Genomic DNA, 17,097 nt, shown 5'->3' with positions numbered 1-17,097 from the left:
ATTTTTTTTTGATTTTTAATGCGACAAAAAGAAACATATTTATAATTAAAAAAATCTGAGGTTTTCTTAAAAACCACAAATTTTTTTTTCGAACTATAAATTCTATCTATTTATTTATTAAAAAAACAATAAACATTAATACATTTTGTTATTATTTTATTAGAATGTTATTATATATACGACTTAATATTATTTCAGATCAAATTTATTTATTGTTTTTTTATTTGATTAATTATAGTTAAAATATAGTCAAAACTATAAATAGAGAGTAGTGTGAACATATTCTATAATATAATTAAAATAACAATAAAAAAGAACTATAGCGCAACTGAAAAAAAAAATATCCACAAAGAACATTAAATGTAATGACTGAAGCACTTTGGGAGGCTCATTCAAAGGAAGACCCGACTTCTCTGACATTTTTCCACCACAAGAAACAGATCTATATTTTCACGCCAGCTGGAAAGCCGGTGTTTTGTCGATATGGGAATGTACTTCTTCAGTCATCCACAACAGCGACACTAACAGCGCTGATTTCTTATACTTCATCAGATCCAATTCAGTCCATTCATGCGCCAGACAATATTATACTTTTCGATACAACAACGCCGCTGTCGTATTGCATCATTTCAAAGACGGGGGAATATGAAAAGGTGCTTTTAAGACAGTTGTCGATATTAATCCACGTGTTACACTCGTTCATCTCACTTCCGACGATCAAAATGACACTTCAAAATGCGAGTAATTTTGATTTGCGACGAATTGTAGCGGGACACTACTCGCTACTCAAAAACGCGATTCATTTAGCGAACGAAATGGTTGGGATCTGTGTGGGGTGCACCGAAATCTTTCCGTTACAGAGCAAACACCGCGAGGAGTTGCTCATCAAAATAGACTTTGCGATTAACACGTGTGAGAAGACGATGGAGAAGGACGGGGTCTTATTTGTTCTCATATTGAATCGGAATAAGACCGTCTTTGCGCGCGGAAGAAAAGGTGTGAAAATGTCCACAAGAGACATATTAGCGATTATAGCACATGTCAACACTATCAAAGTAGTTGGGAAGAAAGTGTTGTTACCAATGTGTTTGTCTGATTTCAATGGTTTGTATTGAACTGTATGTATTCTTCAATCTCTCAATTTTAGAAAATGCTTTTGTACAATCGTACTTCAACTTCTATACAGAAGACATCACTATTGTCGCTATATCTACACAGGCAGAATCATTTCAGTCGTTGAATGTTCTCTGTTGCGATATCGAAAATATGATGAAAGACATCGAAATATCAACACCAGACATTCAGTGCCAACTCATCACACAAAATAAAGTATTAAATATCGTCGTCACACAAAACCACCAAATCTATACCACTGGAATATTTACTAAAGAACAGAAAAGGGACGTGGCTAACGCACTTTCTCGACAATACACAGAGGAAATGATCAATTACAAAGACTACTATATATTACATAAACGAGTAGAAGAGGCAGAATACGTCGCTGTCGTCAACCCTTTCATTACTAAAACAGACTTGTGCAAGTTGGATGAAGACATTTTCGTCTGGGTGAAACAAGTCTCGCCAACACTTTGGCTAGCAAACCCACCACTCTGGTGATACCTATATAAAAGCTTTAAATAACATATTATTCCACTTACTATAATTTAATAAACTAGAATAAAATAGTAATTATTATATAGTATTATATAGTATTATATAGTATTATATATATAATATATAACCAATACACAAAATAATCCAATAATTAGTTAGTCATAAACAGTGTTGAGCTTACTCAATTTCTTGCAGACATCCTCCATTCTCGGCCTGTTTTGTGGATTTTGCCCCCAACACTCGGTAATGACTTCAAAAGCCCCATCACTGATTAACTTGTTTTGTAACGGGCGTTTTCCTTCAGTCACGAATTGTGCGATTTCCCACGGGAAGCCAAAGTCCTCTTTTTTGAAGGCATGCGACCAAGACACTGTTTCATACATAGTGACACCAAATGAGTATACATCTGCTGGTGTCTTATATCTAGTCTGTTCCAAGACTTCAGGAGACATATATGCGGGTGTACCGATACCTTTAGTGAATGTCATATTAGTCATTAACATATTCAAATTTCTCGATGACCCGAAGTCGGTCAGTTTAGCGAAGACTGGAATGTTCTTATCGAGAGAGAAGACTAAGACATTGTCTGGTTTAATGTCTCTGTGTAAAATCCCATTGGAGTGCAAGTACAACAAAGCCCGAGCGAAGTCGTGGCATATTTTGATTCGAACTGCTTCACGTGGGACTTTCCGAGTCTTTGTGTTAAAGATGAGATGCTGCAAACTGCCGTATTTTGCAAATTCGGTGACCATACACATCTTCCCCGGTATGAAGACGGCTCCAAAGAAGTGAACAATGAAGGGACTTCTAAATTTGTCCAACATAGAAACTTCCTTGTGGAACTCCTCAAGCTTCTCATCAGTCACTGAGTCTTCTTTGAGTACTTTTATAGCAACTTCCTCCCCTTTTAAGTATCCGTTATAAACAACTCCAAATGAACCTTCGCCTACTTTCCGCTTGATGTCGAGTTGGTCGTAGTCCAAATTGTTTGTGATGTTTGTGGACCCTTCCAAGTTGACTGAAAAGATTTCTTCTTTATCATTTCTGAAGTGTAAAACGTTGAATGCAATCGAGTCGTTGATTGTAGTTGAACACAACGGCTTAATTTCTATGTTAAAAGTGGTATAATCCCCATGTTTGAGAATCACTAAGTAAGGTTCCACAGCGAGTTCATACTTCACATTCTCGACAACAGACGGCGATATTCTGATTTTGTCCTTCCCAACATTTCCAATGATAATAGAGAACTTCTTTGTTTCACCAACTTTAAGTTCTTCTTCGTCATAAAACTCAAAATTGGGGTGGTCGCACACAAGAAAGTCCGTGGCAAACACCAAATCAATTTTGTCTTTCAACTCTTTGATGCGGGATATGTTCTCTCTCTTCACTTTCACCTTCTTATTGACAATATAATACGCAACTATCAATACTACTAAACATATGATACCTAATACTATTATAGCTATTATAAGGTATACATACCACAAAGACTGCTTCTGACACACCCCACTCGATAGAGTATACCCACGTGTACACTTGGTACACGAATTTCCATCACTCTCTTTACAATGTGACACTTTCTGATAACTCACACAGACTCCACTCTCTACAACAAGACCTTCTTTACACAAGGAACAGACATCAGGTGTAGTGCAATACAAACAATTGGCGCCACATGGTTTACAATACGAGTCGACTACAGTGTATCCAAAGTAACACTTTACACATCCAGTGGTGTCTGCTTGGTAACAGTTATCAAGTGAAGTGAACGCAACACATTTTGAATTTTGATACAAGAAAGAGTCACTGTCGCACTTGATAGGTAAGATGTCACTTTGACACTCAACAACATGTTCTGGACATTGATAACAATTTGTACCTTTTCTGTAATACCCAATTTTACAAATAGAGCATCCTGTATTCGTTGGGTTAGAAGCAGAACACGGATTAGACGTCGCGTCGTATGTGACACAATCACTTCCCACCAAGTTGACGTTCTCACCTTTACATGAAGTACAATTGGACGCCTCTTGAGAACATGTGTAACACGTTTTTACACATCTCTCGCAATTTCCATCTTCTAAATAGAACCCTACTTTGCACCTGAGGCAATTCCCGTTCACAAAATTGTCACAAGACATGAAGATGGAAGAGAGAGAGTCTGCATTCGATTCGTTGATTGTTTTCTCACACATTCCTTCGGATAAGTAGTACGCATTTTTACATGAAAGACACTCTCCATGTTCATTACAAGAGTTACAATTATTAGGGCAAGGAATACAGCCAAAGCGATTGTAATACAGTGGGTCACATAGGAAACAAACCGAGTTTTTATCCGCACCACATTGTGTAGAAGTCTTCGAAACACATTCGGAGTTGTGAAGAATATTATCAACGTCACATTGGAAGCATTGTGTGTTGTCACACTTCGCACAGTTTCCATATTTAGTGTTACAGTTGAGGCATGTCCCAGTGTCACTTAAAAAGTAGTGTTCAGCACAAGTTATCAAGTGATTGTTCGCAACAACGTCATAATTTAAAGTGCTTAGTAACTCACATTTACTGATCGAATTTAAATAATAATTGTTTTTACATATAGAGCACTTTGCTCCAAAACATTGAACACAATTTGTGTCACACTTTTCAGTTGTTTTACTTCCTTTAAAGTACATGGCTGGATCACTTGTTTTCGTTCTTCTACACCAATTGTTCTTATAAAACGAACATCCAGAAATGTCATCAGAGCATTTTAATGTGTTAGCATCAAGATAGAATCCACTTCCACATGAAATGCACTTCGAATTGTTACTCAACCGAGTGCAGTGACTCTCTGAGATGACTATGCACTCAAATTTGTTATTATTCTTTTTAAGAGTATACCCTTCCTCACACTCGGAACATGTATTTAACATGTTGTAAAGACTACAATGAACAACACTGTCACTATGACAAGACTTCCCCGCTGCACTCAGAGAACACATCAAATTTGTGACAACTGAATTTTTAATAACAGCACTACGGTACTCTCCATCTTTTGTAATTACAAAGGTGCCGTCATCATTTTCGTTGAAGCCATACCTTGCCATCACAAGCATATTTGGAGAAGACAAACTCAATTCATTGGTCCCAGTAGAGTCGATATATAACACGACATTATCTCCAGAAATAGCAAAAGAGCCCGAGTTTGTTGTGTATATAGAAACTTTTGGTATTGTCTTAATATGCAAATTGCCATCCGTCTGCAGCATGAAATGGTTAACACTTGAAATGTTTGTGAAGCTTGTTGTAAGGTCGCCGCTCATTTTAATCAACAATTTGTCTTTCCGTATTTCAATTGTATTGAAAAATAGACTTGGCGAAGTGAATGAAACGTCTGCATTGAGTAACAACATCCCACTGAAACTTTCATCTTGCTTGAAGTGTATTTGTGAAAGAGATGGGTCCATTGTGAATGTACAGGTCTCTCCTGAGCATGGGCATTGGTCATACTTAAATCCATTATATTCAGAATCTTTGAACACACATTCTATGCGATTGTTAATTAACGAACTTGGACATACCCTCACATCATTATTGAAGTTAATCAGTTGATAATCAGTCCCTCCTATTGTACCAGTCATTGCAGAGTTCATTCCTTTCTTCGAAGAACTCAATTCGAAACACTGTTGAGTTGCTCGTACATCGGTCATCACTAATGATAACGACCCATCAGAAACAAATTCCCCTTCACCCATGGAAAACACTGCATTTGTATTTAAGTTATCGACCACTCCAATCACTTCAAAGTTGTAACTTCTAAATGAACTCCCAGTATTTCCAACGACTCTTGTCGACGCGCCAATTAACACTTTCTCACAACTTAAATGCCCGAAGAGTAACAGGTCGGTGACAGCAGAGAAGTCACAAGTACCTTCGATGACAGTATTTTTAAAGTTGACACTTTTCACGTCTTTTGTCAAGTTCAAACTTTGGAAGTAATGTGTGTCGTCATCAAAGCTGAATTCCTTTTGTGTCAAAAACAAGTCGTACTTGTTCGACCGCTGTTTTGAAAGTACCATACAGTCCGATTGATACAAAACAGTCGAGTCCTTCTGCTCACACTTGCACTCAACGGCACCACTCGACTTATAAAATCGGAGTGTTGAACCTCCACACAATGAACTTGATATCCGCGCATCCTCTAACACTGTCGCACAGTTTGTACCAGTGCACTTCCCCACAAAAAGCACTTCCTTTTCATCAACAGTATCTTCCACAATGATTTTATTAACATCGAGAGAGTCGAAGTAGTGGAAGACATTACTGTATCTGACAGTCAGTGAGTTATTGAATACGATTTTGCCTGTGACTTGTAAAGAGTATTGGGGGAGTACCACTTCCCCAACAAATGTCATATTCTTTTCCTTTGGGATCGTCAGTTGTGTAGCGACGCCCGTGGTGTCCAAAGTATTCCAAAACGTTTCGAATGGGATTGTTTCTTGGAAGGGTTGAATTTTGAAGGTTAAGTACTGTGACATATAAGTGCAGTCTATCGCTCTATTTTCGTATTGATAATCTTTGTACGAGCAACTGCAGTCTTGGTAATCATTTGCAGTGTATTTTGAGCAAATAGCCATTCTCTTTAAACCCTTGGTATACTCACAAACGGGCTTCACATACAAGTTATGGTTACTCGAGTTATGATTGATAATATTAGTGTCAGAGACATATCTGAATTGGCAGTCATCTCTGTCTTCTTCATTAACAAGAGTTATATTTAAGTTACCAGAGCAGTTCACAAAAGGGGAATATCCCCAATAGAAATCCATGTTCAAATATTTCATCGGAGTCTCCATAGGAGCAGTCACGTTGAACATATAAGTGTAGCCAGTCAAGTGATATGGATGTTCATATGATGAAGCGCTTCCAATCAAGTTAATACTGGAGTGTTCGATGATATTGTCGGTCAAAATACGCCAGTCGACTGTATCACTATATTCATCGATGTCCACATTGTGGTACCCTCTTTTACTCGGAGTTCCTCTAAACTTGAACCCCAGTTGTTTTGGTATTTCAGTGACGTTATCTATCACGGCAAAGTGGTTTTTCCACACCTCTTTGTCATTAATCGAGCAACAATCATAATAGACCCAGAAATAGTCGATATTGTTCTCCCTATATATTTCAAAGCCTCTGAAAGTCACATTATTAAAATCAGTGTTGTATATATCATACACACATGTCCACTGGGGGTCTTCCATATAGACCATTGTACCATTAGTATCAGTATCACACCAAGCCATATGAGTCTCTGCACTCACAAATATGACTTGCAATATAACCAAAATGACTAGGACAAGCTGAACCATTAAGCAGAATAGTAACGGAGTTCCACTCTATTTTCTTTTTTTATAGGAGTCATAAATATGAGTATAAAAACTAGACTAAATAGTTCAGTTTACTATCATTTACTTGAACAAAGATAAAAATATTTCTTAAAAGATTCTCACGACGTTCTTTTTTGTTCTCTTTGTGTTTTTGTGTTTTTTGTAGAAATGTTTTTACTTTTCCGTTTTTCTGTTTTTTTTGTTTGGGCGTTTGGCGTAAAGAATAATATCTTTGTTCGGATTTGATGGGAAACGCGGGAAACTGGTTTAAAACGAAAAAATCTATTTCGAGTTTTTTTTCTCTACAAAATTTTTCTTCACAATTTCTCGGAAGTATTATAGTTTTTCAATAGTTGTTTGAACTACTGTTTTTACTTAAACAAAATGACAATATTTTTCTTAAAAATCAACTTTTTCTACGAATTGTGGAAAAAAAAATAATTTTAATTGAATTGTTATTTTACTATCATTTTTGAATATTAGAAACGATGTTTTAATTACGAATTAATTTATTAACCAAAAAATGACTCAATTGGCTTTGATTTACAAATTAATAGTTTCGGTTGTTTTTATGTGAGTGTTATATTAAAAAAACGGGATTATTACACATACCAATTAGAATATCAATACCACGAATGAAATTGCCACGAATTTAAATAATCATTTGAGACGAATCATTTTTTTATTAGTTTACAATATTAGTTATTATTATAAAAATAAAAAGTATTTTTCATTATAAAAAATAAAAATACAAATTTGGGGTTAAAATGTGCAATTTTTTTAATATTTTTTTGTTATAATTATATAAAATAAGTCTGTTTAACTATATATACAATAATATTAAAATTATAACAATAGTAATTATATTTGGAAAACATACTCTAAAATATTAATAATTTAATATAATATAATATGATATATCAAAATACTAATTATTTGAAAAACATTTTTTTGTGAAAAAATGTTATCTGTTGCACCTTTGTTCAATTCTTTAAAACTTTGGTCTGAAATTTTCTTCATTTTAAAAAACAGGAAAACACAATTATTTTAATATTTTTGGTTTAATTTACTAAAAAGATGTTCGAATTTTTCGAAATTTTTACAAAAATATTTAACAAAAAATAAAATTAGGTTTTGGAAGTAAGGAAAAATATTTTAAAAAATTGTCTTCCCATCATTTCTTTTCTTTTTGTTTAAACAAAATTTTCAACGGTCTTGATATCACAAAAAGCATCATTTCTTAGTCATTTCATTACCAGATCAATTCGAACATTTTTCATTAATGGAAATGTAACTTTTCTATTGAAACGTCTAATTTTTTAAAAATCGTTCGTTGAAAATAAATTGTTCTGTCTTTTTTCCTTTAGTTTTTTTAATTTAGTCAAAATGATTTTTAGAATCGAACTTTAATATTTCAACCTACAGTTTATTAAGAACTTGTTGAAATAAAAATTATACTAACAAGTATAGTATATTTCAAGTTTTCAGTTTTTTTCCTTGGCAAACACACTTTTATTCTACCATTTCTTATTTTAAAATATATTTTATCTTTTTTCTTATAACTAATACCAAATTTAATAAAAACGGATAATAAAAATTATTCTGCTTTATATTTATAAGACAAGTAAAAAACTCAATTTTTTTCGAAAATATTTTTACTTCAAGTTAATTTCAGCACTTATTTTATATATTTTTTAACGTAAACTATTCAATAATTATAGTTTGTTAACATGTAACCCTAGTTAAAGGGTTTCAATTGATAATTAACCAATGATTTTTTCGAGATATGAAGATAATAATTGGACCAATTGAGTTAAATTCATCCACCACCTTTTTTCGGTTGAAAAACAGTTGGTGCTTGATTTTTTTCAAACATTTCCCCCTGTTTCTTGAATAAAAATAGTCTAACCTATTTTTTATATATTTAGAATAACTAAACAATATAAAGATACTATGGAACAGAAAATCCAAATGCAGAACCTTAGCGCTTTTAGACCAACTCATCCACAGTTGTATCGAGTGTACGTCGATTCCTCTGTTGTTAACTCTTTGGAATTGTCGGAGACAAAAGAAGCAAAGAACACAAGAGAGTGGGCCGACCTAACAACTATGTACATAATGCTCAAGTACAGAAAATGGCAACTCAAAGAACGTCGGACAGTTTCTCTCCATGTATTTCACCAGCGGTGCACAGAGGAGATGTTGAATGAATTGTCGATTAATAAGACTGCCACGCAAATAAGAGACAAAGTGAATAACACGCGGTCGTCTTTCCACTCATTACTCAAACAATCGAAGAACGGGGGATTTAAATGGGTTCAAGAAAAGCACTCAAGTTTAACCAAAAACGTATACGATTTTATGTGTGCTTATTTTGACCCACTCAGTTCCGTTTCTCTCGACTTGGTCGAGTCTAAACTCGCAAGTGTTATTTTAATGATTCGGAAACAAGAGTAAAGCAGTATGAAGACTCTATGTATTAATTGTTGATTGATTTTTTATACTTTCATGTCATGGATTGTTTAAATGGACAACAAAAAGCAAATGTACAAAGTCTTCACACCAACCATTTATTTTTAATTCCAAAAAAGTAGAAAAAACGTTGAACTTCATTTAAAAAAATACCAAAAAAATAATCGACTTTTCTATATAAATAGATTTTCAAAAAAAATGTCGATGTTCGAAAAAGTCCATCCAAAAATAGAGAAACTTTTTCATTTCAGAAAATCACTTTTTTACTATTTAATATAGTATAAATATATAATTTTTGTAATATTTCCATGGCATTTGTATATGATGATTTATAACAAAAAGATTGCTTTTGCTTTCAATTAAACATTTGTGTCAATTAACTTAAAATTAATAGTTTTAAAATAGTACATCAATTATCATCAAGGTAGAAATACTTGATGATTGGAATGATTTCGTCGATGTCTACAACGGTCAGTGGAATCTTTAACTGTAATATAATATAAATATAATAACATTTATTATAAAGTATAATTACAAAAAATATAATTCATTAATAGTATATAAACTATAATTCGAAATCTTATAGAATATTGGGTGTTAAATAACAAACCAAGTCTTTCCTTTGCTTTTTGGCACCACATGCTACATATGAAATCATACATCTTCTTACTCATCCCTTCAGACTTCACTGGCCGTTTTCCTTCAACAACCGCATTTGCAATTTCCCAAGATTTCATCTCATATGGATATGCTAACCCCCATGTCATTGTCTCGAAGAACATAATACTGAATGAAAAGATGTCTGCAGGCATTTTGTATTTCTTCTTCTGCAGAATTTCAGGAGCCATATACACCTTTTAGTTATATTACTACCTATAGGACAAGTAATAAATAATTAAACACAAACTGGAGTACCTATTGCTCTGGTGAATGACACGTTCGTTAGTATCAATTTAACACTTCGACTCGATCCAAAATCAGTTAATTTGGCATTCACTGCGATCGAAGAGTCAATAGAAAATATGAGTAAGTTGTCTGGTTTGATGTCTCTGTGTAAGATGCCATTATTATGCAAGTATTCTATCCCTCGTGCTGCATCCAACATGATCTTCTCTCGGATTTTTAAAGAGACTTTCTGTTTGTTTTCCATCAAAGTGCTCAGACTTCCCAACTCTGCAAATTCAGTGACCAAACAACACTCTGCCTTGTTCCAAGCTGAACCAAAGTAACTTACTATATACTCGCATCGTATTTTTTCAAGCATCTCAATTTCAGTCAAAAAGTCGTCTAAGACATTTTCAAGTATTTTTATCTTCTTTAGAGTCTTTATTGCTACAACAGCGCCTCGGTACTTCCCTTTGTAGACAATACCAAATGTCCCTTCCCCAACCAGACTTTCTCGTATTAATTCGTCTGAGTCCAAATGAGTAGAGAGCTGTGTCGTTGCAATGAGATCAATAGAGTCAAACCCTTTGATTAATTGGTTCTTCTGATACTGCACTATTTGAATCTTTTCATGGATATTGGTGGTACACAACGGCTTTAACATGATTTTCACTTCACAGCACCCATTCTTCTTCAATTCAAAGTAATCCGGCTTTATCAAAGTCTCATACTTCTTGTTCCCAAATAACCCAATACCTATAAGAGAGGTGTCTCGAGAGCTATTCCCAATGTAAAACGAGTCGTACGAAGGCGTTGCCACAGGCATCTCATTAAATACAATTTCACTTTTAGTAACCATAAGCCCTTTGATATTTAAAAAGATCCAATCGCCACCTATTCGGTCGATACGAGTGCGGGAAAGTAACATCTCTCTCTCGCCTGTATCAACTTGGTGGACTTTCTTTGTGATCAGAACAGTTGATATTAATACACATGGGACAGTCACAAATACAGTGAAAAGTACAACACATGTTATTACAAAAGGACGCAGAGACTTCATTTCACATGTAAGGCCATCAAGTGAGGGTTCATACCAAAACGTGCATTCAGAACATTTTGAGTCGATGGAGTTCACACAATGTGCTATAACATTGTATATGTAACACGTTGAGTTGATCAGTATGTACCCATCATCACACCCAAAACACTCATTGTCTTCCCAATGACACTTGGTGCAGTGTTTCATGAAATTGTCACAGTCAACACACCGACCAAAGTCCAAATAAGCACTTGTGTCACACTCTTTACATCCATACAATGAATAAGAAACACAATTTGTCAATGAAAATATACTCTCACATAACCCACTCTCATTGATAAAATAATTAATCCCACACTCGACACACGACTTCGAATTTTGGCAGACTCGACAATTCTGTTGGCATGGGTAACAAGTGATATAATCCAAATAATAATAATCTTTGCACACTACACACCCACCCCTCTCCGTTGTTGTAAAGTACTTACACGAATTGATTTCTGTTTTTGATGAAATGCACTTGTTATTTTGTAACATGAAACCTTCACTACATTGCACACATAGTGAAGATGAAGTGACGCATCGAAGGCATGGATATAAACACTTAACACACTCAAAATCTGTATAGTATGTTGTGTTGTCGCAACTCACACAACGGCCATCTTCATAATATTCACAATTGGCCACTGGTGTTTCTGTACACATTGAAATTGGTTTATTCTGCGTGTTTGTCGTTCGGTGAAAGTAATAATTGTGATCACACGCCAAACACTGACCAGTTGGTGTACAAAGACTACAGTGCTCTCCACACGAAGTGCATTGAAATCCATCATAATATTCAGACTCGTTCTTGCATTTTTGACACTTCGAATTTTCTATATAACAACTGCTTGTGTTCGAACATAGACCAGTTTGGTCTAATGTGTATCCCAATGACGTATTACATGATACACATACATATTCAGTTTCGTTATCACCACTTACACACTCGTCACAGCTTTCTCTACACTCTGAACAGCCACTTTCTGTTCTGTAATACCCAGGAAAACACATGTAATTGGAATTAGTCAAGATGATAATGTCGTTCCTCTTTTCACATTGTGTTCCAAAAAATCCATTTGATATATCACATATATTACATGTGATATTGTTGTCACATTGAATGCAATTTGGGAGGCACGGTTCACATGTATTTGTTTCAGTCGAGTAAAATTTAGAACCCCCACAATAGTAACATGTTTTGTCGATACTAAATGTGCACAAATCATCTTTGATACAAGTCTCGTTGAATAGATAGTATGAAGAGTCACATAATATACAAGAAGTGTCATTAATAATTGTGTTGTACTCACACTTTTGACACCGATCCGGACATCTAAGACAGACACCATTTTTTAAATAAAATCCTCTCGAACACTCCTCACAATTTCCTTTTGAATTATAACTTGTGCATTCGGTCACACTCTCGGGTAAACACATCAAATTTGTTTTGTCATTGAGATGTAATATCGATCCAAACCGACACGACAAACATTGTGCAACACTGTTTGTAACTAACACATAGGAGCAGACACCTGTTGTTGTAAGTTTGATTGTATTGCCTTCTACATCAAAGCCTCGACTTTTTGTGGTGAATATAAGCGCATCACCTTTTACTGTAATATCAATGTGTGGATTTGTCGTGTTGACTAGAACAGTGTTATTGTTCCCTACTAATTGAATGTCTCCATACAACAGTATAGATACCTCTTGCGACTTCATTGATAATATCACACTTTGTTTGGTGATTATCGAATTATAACTCTCTTTTGAACTGAATGTATACGTTGGATCTTCTATAATTAATGTACGCTCTATGGTGGGATCACTCTTACATGGACACGAGTAATCTATTTGATAATAAGCATCCATATAAATCCCCTCTTTATATACACAGACTTTGTTGGCTAGAAACAAGTCGTTGCATATACTCTGATTCACATTGCCAATCACTACAATTTGATTGTCACACATGTATTTCACTTGACTTGAGTCTTCAAATACCGTTTGCCTGTTTTTGGTGCTCAAGAGTGTGATGCCCTCTTGTTCATTTCCACTTTGAATGATCTCGGGAATTCGAGTGACAGTCAGTGTCATGATACTTTGTCGAATATCAAAGTAATAGAGAGCGTCTATTACAGTGATCTGTCTTATTGAAATTGACTCTATTTGGTTTTGAATAACAACTTGTGACTTCACAGATAATTTGTCAAACAAAATTTTACCAGAGTACACGTGCATATTCTCTGCGGTCAGACTCACAAGAAAAGATGCCTGTAAATACACAATTTCAATGTCTTTGCTTACCACAATTTCGCTATTTCCATTGTTGTGGAGAGTCACTATAACCACAGAACCTTCCACGTATAACACACTGTTCTCCTCCATTGTTAATTCATTAATAGTTGTTTGACTGTATTTTAGAGACAAAGAGTCTGTCACATCAACTGAATCAAATATGGCATTACCAGTAATTGTAAGTCCATTTGCAATAACTATTTGACTTGTAAAAGTACAGTCACTTATTTCGATGGATCCTTGTGCGTTTAAAGAGTCACAAATAACATCATTGTCAACCATCACAACATTTCCAGAAAATACACATCTCTTTATAATAATCTCTGTTGATATTACAGCATCTGTTGTTTCAACAACATCCCAAAATCGCTTTTGAGTCTTGTTGTAAACTTCATGTGATGCTATAACCAACTCGAGTCTGTTTGACTCTTCAAGACTTGAAGTCTCACAATCAATTTGATCAAAAACGTTATTCTTAAAATTGCAGATACATCCTATATTAGGTGATCCAACCTCAATTGCGCCATATCTTGAGTTCTTCTTATTATCACAAAGTAACACAATAAAGGAGTTCCTTGTTGTGACGTCTTCGCTCAAAAACACAAGTAGTGATCCTTGAAGTCCTCTCACTTGAATATTCGTTGCAGTCAATTTTTCAAATTTGTACAAGGTCTTGTGGTTCTCTGGAAAAGTAAGCGACTGCTTGAAGTCGACTTCACCAAAGAAAAAGACTTCTGAATATGGCAACACGACGTCGTTCTCGAAAGTAAGGACTTTGTCTGTATATATAGCAAGTGGTGCATTTCTGTCTTCGAATAGTAAACTTTTCCAGTAGTACTTCCCAAACGAGTCGAAGACGAACTCCGTTTGGAATGCTCTGATGGTCAAACTGAATTTGGTGTTGTTCACAAGACAGTCGGGGTAATTCATGAAATAGTCTTGAAAGGAGACATGACTTGACGAGCTGTTAATATAACAGGAACAATCGGGAATAAGGGCATAACTATACAAACACTTCACATACCTTTTCTGTCCATCTATCTCACATATGTTCTTCACAAACCCATCGTCCTGGTTATCAACATATACACCATTTCCTGAAAAGACATACCGACACTCGGCTGTTTCTTTGTGCTCTTCAGTAATTCTAATAGGGGAATTGTTTCCTTCGACAAGTACAAATGGTCTTTGATACTCAGTAAACTTCAGTTCTATCAACTCATTGTTCAAAACAACAACACCAAAGTTTTTTAATCCTATAGAGAAAACAGTGTGCTTCTCTCGATCTACACTTTCTCTGTTCTTCTCTAATACTACTAAACTGCCACTGACAATATTCTTGGTGTTGACACTCCACTGCTGATCTTTAAAGGGCGGACGGAGACGTAAAGTTTGTATATTTGAAGACTCGTCATACTCAATACCTTTGGGGTTGTGGTCAAACGTTAAATTTTCGAGGACGTAATACGTGTGCAAATTCTCACAACATTCACCCGTAAAAAGTACCCAGTCACACAATCCATCCCAATATAACTTCCACCCATATCCGCGATTTTGACACGTGTCTGCATCCATAAAACTGTCGTGAATAATGGAGTTACTCTTTGAATACCAACAATCGCTTTGCACGCAAGTAAAAAGTATAACCAACACCACCACCGTGTAATAAAGGAAGCGCATATAACAAAGGTTATTCAAAAATTTTTTGAAGTTCATTTTTCGAAAACATTTTCTTGCAAATTTAATTCGTTTAAACAAAAAATTTGAGTCTTTTTTTCGACATTTTCCTTATTGTTTTCGTAAAGAAATCTAAGTAATAATTAATAAATTTCTATTCCTTTTTGTGAAATTTCTTAGTAGTGTTTTGTATTTATAAAGATTAAATCCAGTGATTTAACTTTTATTATATTTTTATTACAATAATAATACTATATAATATTAATAATTATAATTATTATTTTTGTTTGTTTTAATATTTTAAGAAGTATAGTTTATTTTATTAAAATATTTAATATTATTAATAATTAAAAAATAATTGTGATGTTATTTACTAATTTATAGTTTATTTTACTATATTATATAATAATTCTTATCATTTTATTTTGATTAAAATTAAAATTATGATAATGATTGAAAACCATATGTAATAACATTTGAAACTAATATTTATAGTATAAGTTGGTTTAACACAACAAAGCACTTTGTGAACTCAATAAATCAAAAGCATGACAAAACCAATTGATCCCCGCCTTGACACAAAGTACAAAATATTTTTGTACAACGAGTTGGTATCAACAACACTCATTTCCGAAGATGTTTTTTTCAGCGAGATTGAGGAACCTCCAAAGAAGAAACCAGACCTCCCATCTCCCGGTTTTTCCTCTCCTCTGATCACTAAGTTTGCGGAAGGGCCGGAGTGGGCGACACAGAAGAAACAAATTCTGGAGGAGTACCCATTTGTCAAAGAGAAGTATCACTTAGAGGTTGAACAGATGCACAAATACAAGGAAAATGACTTTTTCAAGGAGTTCTTTGCGTCGCGGTACTTTGGCGACACCGAGAAGAACGCGTCAAATTCATTTCAAGAAACTTATCGCCGCGACGAAAATGAAAAAGAGAAGGTCAAGAAAACACTGCGAGGGACTTTTTATGAGAAGGAAGTCGCTTCGATTGAATTGAAGAATGATGGCTGGGAGGGGTTTGGTACGCGGGGGATCACTTGGGGAGTTGAGATGATGTCGTGTCGACAACTCGATTATGAAAGGAATTTGAGAGTGTCCAAGACCGTGGAGAACATTAATTGGCATTCAGAAGTTGTTGTGCGACAACTTGGAAAGCACGTGAAGAACGAGGAGAGTGTTAAATACGCAGTGACTGACACGAAGCGAGTGAATGGAATTCGCGATATCGGATATACATCATGGGACAAAGTCGACCCCGAGTGGTGCGGACCTATTCACTTTGAGAGTCAAGAAAAGAGTACGCTGGGAGAGCAACAAAGTGACTTAATGTTGAACATCACAGACTTACAAAGTGTAGCAAAAAGAGTTGGGTCGGAGCAAATACTTCGCTTCGAATTGTTGTGTTCGTTCTGTTTAAAGTGTTACTGGAAGAACACTGAGAACAATGAACTCAAAAGAAAGTTCAAAAAGATCATCCAGAATTGTGCAGAGTATGCAGAAAAGTTGTTACAGTCGTGTTTGCCATTACAAAAACCTTTACTTGATCAAGTTGTTGAACAACTTCACAAAGCAATATCGGTACAAGTTTGAAAAGTATGTTTGATTGAATGTGTTGTAGATTTGAGTTTGAGGTTTCCGATACCTCAAAGTGTATTATCAGTTCCATCATATTTTATTAGTCGACAAAAGTTTGTAGTAAACA

At 34.9% G+C, this 17,097-nt stretch overlaps 5 protein-coding genes across 5 annotated transcripts; 3 read left to right on the top strand and 2 right to left on the bottom strand.

Moving 5' to 3' along the window:
- Nucleotides 1–365: 365 nt before the first annotated feature.
- Nucleotides 366–1,617, top strand: EIN_281570 (hypothetical protein; the record flags this gene model as incomplete). Its single annotated transcript, XM_004185084.1, has 2 exons — nt 366–1,104; nt 1,148–1,617. The coding sequence occupies 2 exons, from the start codon at nt 366–368 to the stop codon at nt 1,615–1,617; spliced, it is 1,209 nt and encodes a 402-aa protein (XP_004185132.1).
- A 152-nt stretch (nt 1,618–1,769) lies between these two features.
- Nucleotides 1,770–6,962, bottom strand: EIN_281560 (protein serine/threonine kinase, putative; the record flags this gene model as incomplete). Its single annotated transcript, XM_004185083.1, has 1 exon — nt 1,770–6,962. The coding sequence occupies one exon, from the start codon at nt 6,960–6,962 to the stop codon at nt 1,770–1,772; it is 5,193 nt and encodes a 1,730-aa protein (XP_004185131.1).
- Nucleotides 6,963–8,951: 1,989 nt separating this feature from the next.
- On the top strand, nt 8,952–9,437 carry EIN_281550 (hypothetical protein; the record flags this gene model as incomplete). Its single annotated transcript, XM_004185082.1, has 1 exon — nt 8,952–9,437. One exon carries the CDS (start codon nt 8,952–8,954, stop codon nt 9,435–9,437), a length of 486 nt encoding a protein of 161 aa, XP_004185130.1.
- Nucleotides 9,438–9,970: 533 nt separating this feature from the next.
- EIN_281540 (protein serine/threonine kinase, putative) lies at nt 9,971–15,429 on the bottom strand (the record flags this gene model as incomplete). Its single annotated transcript, XM_004185081.1, has 2 exons — nt 9,971–10,306; nt 10,360–15,429. 2 exons carry the CDS (start codon nt 15,427–15,429, stop codon nt 9,971–9,973), a joined length of 5,406 nt encoding a protein of 1,801 aa, XP_004185129.1.
- Nucleotides 15,430–15,938: 509 nt separating this feature from the next.
- EIN_281530 (hypothetical protein) lies at nt 15,939–16,985 on the top strand (the record flags this gene model as incomplete). Its single annotated transcript, XM_004185080.1, has 1 exon — nt 15,939–16,985. The coding sequence occupies one exon, from the start codon at nt 15,939–15,941 to the stop codon at nt 16,983–16,985; it is 1,047 nt and encodes a 348-aa protein (XP_004185128.1).
- Between the last annotated feature and the right edge of the window lie 112 nt (nt 16,986–17,097).

This window comes from Entamoeba invadens (assembly GCF_000330505.1).
Source record: "Entamoeba invadens IP1 unplaced genomic scaffold scaff_1105074725543, whole genome shotgun sequence".
NCBI classification, from domain to species: domain Eukaryota; phylum Evosea; order Mastigamoebida; family Endamoebidae; genus Entamoeba; species Entamoeba invadens.
Note: the sequence above shows the minus strand (reverse complement) of the source record. Positions and strands in the feature narration are given on the sequence as shown.